The sequence below is a fragment of the Alligator sinensis genome, unplaced genomic scaffold, assembly GCF_000455745.1.
Source record: "Alligator sinensis unplaced genomic scaffold, ASM45574v1 scaffold717_1, whole genome shotgun sequence".
NCBI lineage: Eukaryota > Metazoa > Chordata > Crocodylia > Alligatoridae > Alligator > Alligator sinensis.
Genome location: NW_005841961.1, coordinates 303,692 through 314,368, shown reverse-complemented (window position 1 = coordinate 314,368; position 10,677 = coordinate 303,692). Strand labels below are relative to the sequence as shown.

The following is a 10,677-nucleotide window of genomic DNA, read 5'->3' as shown; positions in this document are numbered from 1 at the left end:
GGCAGCCCCAGGGGGACTGCAAGCAGCTGCAGCATGGGGCACCGGCCACAGGGCGTGCAAGGGGCTGCTTTTCCCCTGCGCTCAGCACCAGCTTGTAACCTGCCCCCGCTACCAGCCTGGGCTTTGAGCCGGCTCTGGGCTTGCCTGTCAGGGCTGTGCCGTGGCAGCAGCAGCTGTGCCCCCCGCCCGGCCCCCGCTTGCCACGCCAGGCAGTATTGGCTGCTGCTGCCTACCTGGAGCTCGTGCACTGGGCAGCAGCAGTAAACACTGCAGCTGCAGCAAGGACCTCTGGGCACAAGGCAGGGGAGGGGCTGCTTTTCCCCCTGCGCTCAGCACCAGCTAGTCCCCTGCCCCTCCCCACACACCCCTGCCCTTACCTGAGTTTCCCACACTGGGGCAGCCACATGGTCCCAGGCCAGAAGCCCCTGCTGGGACTTCCAGCTGGGAAGGTGAGGCTGGGTGGGCCCTGCTGTTGCAGGAGCTCTCCAGGGCTTCCCCTGGGTCTACTGCCCTTGGTTCCTGTCATCTTTGACAGGAACCAAGGACAGATAAATTAATTTTCTGAATTTTTTTTACGGGCTCCGCGAGTCAGGTAGAATGGCCTCATGGGCCAGAACTGGCCCACGGGCCGTATTTTGCCCACCCCTGACACAGACCAATTTAAAATGGTGAAACCAAGTCTAAGATAGACATGGATGGATGCAGTATTAGATTTAATTGGTTTCTAATAGGTTAGACCAGTCTATCGAACTTTTGTAGCAGATCGCTTCCCGACTCAAGTTAGGTCACAGTCCTCAGGCATCGCAGGCTGCTTTGCAGTACCCTCCCCTCCTGCGCTGTGCTACCCATTAGGTATGGGGCTACCAAGATGGCCCAGGGCTCAGATGGCCAAACAGACTACTGTTGCCATTTTGTTTTTTATTTGAACAAAATTCCCACAAGCTATTTTCGTAAGTATTACTACTATCACTAGGCAACGGCCCAGAATCTATACAGGTAAAATCTCCACAGAACACTGAGGCTTCAGGAGAGTAATCACTTGAACCAAGTATTATGGTTGCTCTTATTATACACTTAACCAACAAACCAGCTGTTGCTGTTAGATAGCCATCTTTTGCAGGAGCCACTGCTGATTCTGTCATCCATTTCAGTAAGTATTCTATCAACCACATTGTCCCCTTCTCACCAACTCACATTCTTAGACTTTGGTGGTTCAGAGGCTTGGATCCGTCAAGCCTCCATCAGTGAGAGATATGGTGACCACATGTTCAACCAAGCTGTCACAGTACTCCTGTCCCAAGTTACCCATTAAGGGCACACCAGACTGTTCTCCCAGACTGGTCCACAGTATTTCAATAGTCTATCACAGCCAAGTCAGTTAGGGGAGACAGCCCTCTATTTGGGTCCATGAAAGCCATCCATTCCAGAATTATTAATGGTCAAAAGGGAAAAGCCAAAAATAAATAAATAAATAAATAAATAGCACCAAGTCATAGTAAGACTCTTTTTTCATGAAGACCCTTGGGACCAGTGGCCCCCTGTCTGGTTCACAGGTAAGTATGTATTAATAGTTTTAAATCACTGGTCTGCTGTCTGGCATTCTCTTCACACAGGAAGAAGCCCTAAGGCAACCATCAACTAAAGAGGGCTCTACCTTCAGCCAGACATTTCAGGTAATGAAGACTGAAAGCCTGGCTTACCACTAGGTTGTTTTACTTTTAATACTCCTTCCTCCAGACGGGGCAGGCAGAAGCGGGGAGGGCGGCAGTGGTGCCGAGAAGGGGGTTACAGGGAATTTTGGGGTGGGCATAGACCTTGCCATAGCCACCCCTCCCAGTGCTGCCACTGCCTGCCCTGCCTTGAGTGCAGCCCCAGCCCAGCCAACCCCTGCAGGGAATAAGCCAGCGCAGCCCCCGGCCCTGACCCCACAGTGGGACGCTCACCATCGCCCCACACACAAATCCAGGCAGCAAGGCATATACCCCCCATACCACCTCAAGGGGTGCGTGCAGCAGCTGGGAGCCGCCCTTCCTCCCCACCCCTTGGACAAGCCACCTACAGCTCCTTCCTGTCCCCAGCCCCACACCCTGCTGCCTTCTGTCCTTTCCCTCCCCCAGACTTCCTGGCAGGAGGCTGCTCTACAAGCTGCCAGGCCGCATTCCTGGCTACATGCATGCACGCGGCATTTAAATCAGTGACATTATCAGCTACACTGGCCAAAAAAAAGCCAACTGCTGATAATGTTAATTTTTCTTTTATCGATGCCAATCCGATATATCGGTGCACCTCTTTTATTTTTACTATAGCCCTGAGGGAACAGCAAACAAACTATCCCTGCAAATAAAGACATGGCAAGAGAGACAGGGTAGAACACACTGAATTTTTTCTGCTTTTATAGAGGGAGACGCCTACTTTTTTCAGTTAGTCACTTTTCATCTCAGATCTGAGCCAAACACTTGGAGCAGTTAATCCGAAAGAAATTCAGACAATTGAAAACTTTTATGGCCGCAACGTAACATTGATGCCATGCACTGCTTGAGGCTGGGCATTCCATATTACATTCAATAACTCCTTTTTTTAATTTATTTGTTTGACAGTAGTGTCTTTGGACTGCAATCAAGAATCAGAGCCCTGTTTTATTTGAAATTGTGTTGACATTAGTTTATAGTCTAAAAGTAAAATGACAGACTGGAGCAGTCAGATTAAAAAAAAAAATTGGATGGCAGAGCAGAAGGAAACAAACAATAAGACAACATTGATGAGCAAGTCAAGTAGCTGGTATAGCTCATCAAGAATGGAGTTGCATTTGCACCGAAACAAAATTAATCAAATTCAGAAAAAGATCACACATTAAGAATAAAAGCAAAGTGATCTCCATAAAATAGATTAATTTTTCTTCTTGTCAGAGAAAGAAATGAAATCCAACAACTACTCTCAGTCTTGTGTTGCTGCATCTTATTTTATTAGATAATACAGACTGGGCACTTCGACAATTGGTGGGTTCATGAGAACAAATCCAAATAAACCACAATCAAAATTAAAGATTCATACACACATTAAAATATATAAGATCATTAAATCTATTAGCAAAAACCTTTTGTGCTAAATTACAGTGATCCCTACTAGTAATGGTGTGATACTGTTAATTTTAGCTGCATAATATATACTCTATATTAAGCACATATAAAAAGCTGGTCCAATTAAAAGTTAGAAAAGTTCTGTTTTACCTTTCCTTAGCTTACCATTTCATATATTACAATCCAATGGCATAATTCTGCATATGTTACACTCAAAATATAGCGAGTGAGTGCAGTACTGAATTCAACTATATCATATCCCTTCCAAAGCTTCTTACAATGTCTTGGTTTAACAAGGTTATGCCAAGGTTTCAGTAACAGGGTTACTGAAATTGAAATTTCAGTAACAGTTTTATTGACATTTTGGCTGTTGCTATTCTATTTTTAGGACTATGAAAACTTTGTAAAGATGAAAGCAAGTTTTGAATCATTTTACTTCCTAGAGTTGAAACAGTGCTGTAATATTCAGTTAAAGTTTTTCAGTAAGTAGTGAAGCAATTTTAGAGCTTCTTGTCAGTGGCTTTTCTAGGAAGCCCAGCCAACACAACCACTGAGATATCAGAGTGATAAAGTCAAGAGAAGCTAAATGCTTACACACATAATTATACTGGTTTCAAAACGAGTCCATTCTTAGCTTTAGACCCACAATGACATACAACCTAGTGCATATTCTTGTAACTACTCCAGGTGAGTAGATAAATCATCAAGACTGATGATTTTGAATGTCATGTTTGCTTTAAAAAGATTATTTACATCTAAAACTATTCAGCCCTTTCCTTTGGTACTTTGGGTTTCTTTCAGCAAGAAATATTATAAGTCTAATCCTGCCATCCTCCCCGACAAAAATATCTTTGATATCTCTCTGAGAACCTTAGTAAATCAAGTATTAAATGATCTGCATTCTTCTTGTGTTAAAAAAGAAAGAAAAAGAAAATAAGTATTATTACACCACAAGAATTATTCAAGCATTCCATCAAAGCACACTGGGTGAAATTCACCCCCTTGCATAAAGCCAAAATATCTGAACTCTTGTGACCATGGACAGCGATGTGGTTGTTGCATCTCTAGAATTCAATTCCCTGCTTCCCAGCCCAAGGATAAGGTTTTGTGTTTGCTGTATAGCTCCTCCCCCCACCTGAGACTGTACAGCAGTTGCAACCTCCCCGCTCTTGGTGTTTGGCATTGAGGCCATTAGGCAGCATAAATGTGGATCTTAAAGAACCCTCATCTTACCCCCAGTATGCCTTTTGGTCTGAGTAGGGCTCATGCAGAGATGGTTGAGCAGGAACTAGCATAAAAGAATAGGTTTCGTCTTCCAAGCACTCAAAAATTAACTCATTAAAAAATACTAACCTGATCTATCAAAAGTGTCATCAAAAACAACTTTGCAAGTTCTCCCATTGTTCAGAATGGTCTTAGCTGCACCAGGATCATAACTAGCAAACCAAGGCAGTAGCGAGTGGTCATAATGGACTTCTTTGCTATTGATTTCAATAGGCGATTGATTGTGTCCTTTAGCATTTAGGTAATATTCATACCAACGATCAGGTCCTAGGAAGAAATTAAGAGAAATGTTATTAAAATGTCTTCCAGCCAGGTATAAATTTGATTTCTGTTTTAAAATATAGAGAATTAATGTCATGCTTAGCTAAAGAACACCAGTAACTCTTATTAGCAAGTGGACTGCTGGTCACTTGGATGCCTGTATTTCATGACCTATCAGGATTTCACTGCAGAAAGGACCATTAAATTATCTAGTCCAGTGGGGTGCCAACCTTTTTTTTTAGCAGGCATGCCATAAATTAGCCCTACACCCTCCGCAAGTGCCAATCCCCTTCTCCTGCCCTGCTTTCTGTTCCCTGACCTATACCCCTGCCCAATCTCCTGCTCTGTTTTCTGCCCTATCTAATGCTGTGTTGCCCCTCTGCCACATGCCATACATAGAGGCCACAAGTTGGCCACCCCGATCTAGTCTAGCCTCCAGTATATCACAAGTCATTACATTTCAACAGATATAAACCCAAAGACTTTAGTTAAATTAAAGCAAGTGTCAAACATGACCCATGGGCTGGATCCAGCCTGCGGAACCTCACCACCTGGCACCCAGTGCTGCCCCTAAGTCTGATCACATGGGGCACAACATGCACCCATGGCATGGAGCCAGTCAGCAGGCCAGATCTCTACCACATGCAGCACAAGTCCCAGATTGGCTGAAGCAGCCACTAAATCAGGTATACTGTGGGAGAGGAGGGGAAGGGGGAGGAGGTCCATAGGCCAAATGCAGCCCGCGGACCAACCCAATGTCACTCATCCAGCCTATGGGGGCAGATGAATGTGACACCTATGAACTAAAGCATTTCACTCTTCAAATGAGATGACTGTGTCACAGGCAGAGAAAAAGAAAGACCAAGGATGCCATCAATACCCAAGACCCCTGCAATGATAAAGGACCGATTAGGCAGAATATGCCCAAATGATATCAGCATAGAAACTACGCCCCACGCTGCATTGAAGAAAAGATGATAAATGCAGCTCCCTCTGCCAATCTACTCTGCAAGAAAATTCCTTCTTGACTCCATGTCTGGTAATTAATGTGACTGCATACATAAGACATGCCAGTCACACATCTAAGATTTTATTTCCTCAGAGTAATGGCCTGCCTCATCCAAATGTCCCATCTTCAACTAAGTCCAATCTTAGAGAAGGGGGGGCGGGGAGGAAGAAAGACAAATCCTAAACCTGTCAAAATCCCCAAACTCATATTAAGTCTAGCAAATATTACACTGGGGAGGGTGGGGAGGGGAAAATCCTCCCTGACCTGTGCAACCAGATGAGGCCCTGGAGGTGAGAGTTTCAGGTACATTCTCTTAAATTCAGAGCTATAAGTGTAATGAGACTGTTGAGGGCAATGCAAGATCTCTTATTCTCCTTGCATTCCACAATTATGAAGTTGACTGGAGTCATAGATTACAAGGCTATATAGTACAACTGCAAATGTTCTGCCTCCACTGTCCCCCACCCCATCCCAGATTTTATCTCAGAAGCTAGATTAAAACATTAATTTTAAAAAGCATCTCTCATCTCATGTTAAAGATTCTGAGCAATGGTGTACCCACCACTTCCCCTAGCAAGCTAATCCAGTGGTTATTTCCTCCCACAGCCAGGAAATTCTGTTTTATTTGGAGGCTGAATTTAAATGACTTTGACTTCCAGCCACCAGACTTTGTTCCATCTCTCTTGGCAACGGTGAAGAGTCCCCTGTCATCAGGTTTCTTTTTTGTGTGTCACTACCTATATGTAGCAATTGACACCTGTCATTCTCATCTTCTTTAAACTGAGTAAGTTTAAAGTTTCTTAAAACTCACATGGTAAGGCTTGCTATCCAGCCCCCAGATCAGCCTTGTGGCCCTCTGCTGAGGTCTTTCCAGTACCCACACATCCTTCTTCATGTCCTGCACACAGTCCTGGAGTGCAGGACATGTGGAGTCCTGCATGTGAGTGCAGGACTTCATGTCCTGCACACAGACTGGAGTGCAGGACTCCGGTAGCAATCTTACTAGTGCTGTACCAATGCTTATAGTTCCGCATTTAAGAAAATGTAGCCACATGGGGGGCTATCAAATCCCCATCTCTCCTCCACGCTGGCTTGCAGCCCAAGTTTGCAACAGCCTTTTTGCCTAAGCGCTGTATTGAAAGATCATGCTAAAGCAGTGATCCACCACACAAAGTCCTTCCAATCCACTGTTTTTCCAAGATCCAGTCTTTCATCCATTAAATATGACTTGCCTCTTTGGCTCCCAGATGCATTACTTAAGAGAAATGTTCTCTAAGGCTGTACCCTTTTCACCAGATGTGGCAACCTGCCTTGATTACTCCCCTGATGGCTGCCATGAGCAAGCTTTAGCAAAGGTTTGAAATAAGTCTGTAGAGCAGTGCTTCCCAAACTTGTCCTCAGCATGACCCCATTTCCTCAGCATAGCCCCTATGACCCCATCTGCTGATGTTGCAACCCCACTTGGGGTTGCAACCCACAGTTTGGGAACTGCTGCTATAGAGCTCTGAATGAGGCTGAAATTGGTTCCTTATTCCCAGTTCCTTAGTCCTGGCTCCCAGTTCTTGGTTCCTTTTTCAAAGCTAATCTTTATATACCTAAAGGTTGTTAGCAATGAATTAGACATGCTAAGGCATTAGAATTTCATCAAAATGTATATTTACTAATAAAAATGTAAAACAGTTTCAAGTATCAAGTACATAGCTCTGAATAAAAAACTGAGATTAGGCTGGGATTATGGCACAGATTCCTTTTTGGGTTACCCCAAACCACATGTCTCTGCCACTGCTAGACTCTACTGAAGAAGCCTGGGCAGGGCTTCTTCTGACCCAAAGCTCAGTTTTCATGCACCAGCCTGGCAACTGACAGCCCCACAGACCTGTGTGTAATGTAAATTGCCCTAAATAAAGCGCTGTGTTTGGGCTATGATTATGGGGCAAAACCAACTATGGGTCACCATAAATCATGTGTCCAGGGGACAATCCTGTCTTCATGCCCGGGGGACAACCCTGAAGAAGTCTGACCAGGTCCCAGTGTGCCTTGTTTTGCATGCCAGCCTACCAAAATATGGCACCCCAGGCCCCTGTTCTATGTACATGGCACTGAATAAGGAGCTGTCTCTGGGCTGGGATTATGAGGGGAAATCCTTTTCAGGTCACTCCAAACCACACACCTCTGCCACTGGAGGACTCTCCTGAAGAAAGGGTTGGGCAGCCCCTGCCCAACCCAAACCTCAATTTTTGCATGCCAGCCTGCCTACTTACAAGCCCCAAGGCCTCTGTACTATGTACATTGCCCCAAATTATAAACCGAGCACGATTTTGGATTAAATCAGGCAAAAATCCCTTTAGAGTCATCCCAAACCACTTATCTCTGCCACTGGGAGACTCTACTGTGGAAGCCTAGGAAGGCCCCTGACTAACCCAAAGCCCAGTTTTCAAGCGCCAGCCTGTGTGCTATGTACATTGCCCCAAAATAAGGAGATGTGTTTAGGCTAGGATTATGGATGGAAAACCTTTTTGGGTCACCTCACAAGCCACACATCTCTGCCATTGGGAGACACTCCCAATGGAGCCTGGGCAGATCCCTGCTCAGCCTGAACCTCAGTTTTCGCATGCAAGCCTGCCTACTGATAGGGTCCAGAGGGTCTGTGTGCCATCTACATTGCCCCAAATAAAGAGCTGTTTGGGCTGGGATTATGGGTTTAAATCCTTTTCAGATCACCCCAAAACACATATCCCTACCACCAAGGGACTCTCCCAAAGAAGTCTAGATAGGGCACTGCTTTGACCCGAAGCTTGGTTTTGGCATGCCAGTCTGCCAAATGACATCACCCCAGATTTGTGTACTATATATGTTCCTACAAAGGATCTGAATAAGGATCTGAATTTGGGCTGGGGTTAATCAGGCAAAATCCTTTTTGGGTCATCCCAAACCATACCTCTCCACCACCTGGGGACTCTCCTGAAGAAGCAAGGGCAGGTCCGTGCTTGACACGCTGCTTGTTTTTGAGTGCCAGCCTGCCACCTGACACCCTTAAGGCCTGTATGCCAAGTACATTGCACCAAATATTGATCTTATTTTGGGGTGGGATCACAAGGCAAAACCCACTTCAGGTCACCCCAAACTACACATCTTCCTGGCCAGGGGACTCTCCTGAATAAGTCTGGGAAGGATGCTGCCCAACCTAAAACTTGATTTTTGTATGCCAGCCAACTGACAATCCCACTGACATGTGTGCTATGTAAACAGCACTGAATAAGGGCTGAGATTGGGCTAGGACTCCCAGCCCAAATCCTTTTGGGGTCACACCACACCTCTCCACCATTGCTGGACTCTTCTGAAGAAGCTTTTTCAGGCACCATTTCGTTCTCAGCTTTTTCCACCAGAGATTTCTATACATTACATTAAGTAAATTGGCAGTGCCAGACAATGTCATCAGAGCTACAACCCACGTTAATTGAAATAAAAAAATTATGTGCATATCTAGCTCTGTAGCAAGTTACTGAACAATGCCTTCTCAAATCCCAATCGTTGGTTTTTCAGAGGTGGTAGTACCCTATTCCCTTACCCCCCCAAAACTCTTTCTTGTATTCTGTATTTAGGTCTTTTGTATTCAAGTAGAAGAAATGTTGCTAGTTAAAACGTGTCACCAGTCCAGATTAATTCAACAGAGAACATCAGACATATTTGCAAATTTATCACAGTCGGCTAAAACAAAAGTTCCCTCATTGCAGGTACAAAGGAGTGGGGATAACATATGATGCTGGCAACCATTTGTACATTTCCACAAACTTGGTGAGAAAGAGCTGGAGTCACTGGATGGCTGGAATTTTAGAATTAAACAAGGTAGGATATGGAGATACATAAGCAATTGAAGAAGAGCTCTCCAAAGCTCTTTGGAAGGAAAGTGTACCAAGCCGTGTTGTTCCTCTACAATGTCTCAGAAACAATAAGGACACACCAAAGCCTCGCTGTCAGGGAATTAGAAATACTGTACTGGTGTTAATGCAGGTCAGGTCAAGTTCACCTGCTACCATTAATCCACCTGCAGTAGATGGGCAACTAGATTATCTCCTTTGCTTCAGCAGCCCCTGCAGCCAAGCTGGCACTTGCCTTTCCTTTGGATTAAACCAGCAAGGTGGAGAGGGGGATACTGGTGTGTGGGCAGCTCAGTATCACCATATACACTGCCCAGGCTCTTGCACCCTGGAGAGGTCACTCTGGCTTTGCTTCATCTTTCAAGTGAGGATTATAATAAGCAACATCATAATTCTATGGTCCTGTGAGACAGATGCCTACTGCTACTACTATTGGGGCTAATACTGTGATTTTCCATTCTCATCTATCTTCTATGTTACATTACTGGATGGAACAGTATGCACTGATAATGAGGATTTATTTTTCCAATTAATACCATAGGTACCCAAATCCAAGATGGCTTTGAACACAAGATGACCACCCCAAAAAGAGGCAGATTCCATACATGGGTAGTTAGGACACATTATAATTCGCTTTAACTTTCCATGTATATAAGCTAGTTACTGGAGGGCTTTCTTGAATCTGTCCCCCACAGATGTGTAGCCTGACCCCTGCACCTTGTTCCCCTGCCACTTGCTCCCTGGCCTGCACCCTGCCTGCTGTCCCTGATCTATAACGCCCCAGAGCCAGGGCCAAGCGTGGCAGGCAGCCAGGAGGCTGCAACCAGTGCACCAGGCTCCACGGCTGGCAGGGGCTGCACGCACCCCTCAGGGTGCCTGGTGGCGAAGGGGCTGTGCTACCACAACAAGCATGGGGCCATTTGATGCTCCCACCGCCCCCCGCCCCGGCACACCAACATCCAGACTGCAGGCTTGCTGGCGCTCAGCCCCAAAGCATTTCGGACCGCTGAGGCGTGCTGCCCCGAGCACCCACGCCTGCAGGTCAGGGGAGACTCCACGTCCCCCGAGCCCGAGCCCAGCCAGCCCGGGCTGCCCCGGCACACGCGGGGACCCCCGCCCGCCGACCCGCTCACCATTGTGCTTCTCGTAGCCCCAGGGGCAGGGCGGG

At 45.9% G+C, this 10,677-nt stretch overlaps 1 protein-coding gene across 1 annotated transcript in view; it reads right to left on the bottom strand.

Moving 5' to 3' along the window:
• Positions 1-10,677, bottom strand: part of LOC102379421 (carbonic anhydrase 3-like) — a 66,463-nt gene that overhangs the window by 16,836 nt on the left and 38,950 nt on the right. The window contains exons 3-4 of the mRNA XM_006020610.3: positions 10,643-10,671; positions 4,431-4,628 (exon numbers count right to left, since the gene is read on the bottom strand). Of these exons, the coding sequence (XP_006020672.1) occupies positions 4,431-4,628; positions 10,643-10,671 (227 nt within the window). The remainder of the gene's footprint in view (positions 1-4,430; positions 4,629-10,642; positions 10,672-10,677) is intronic.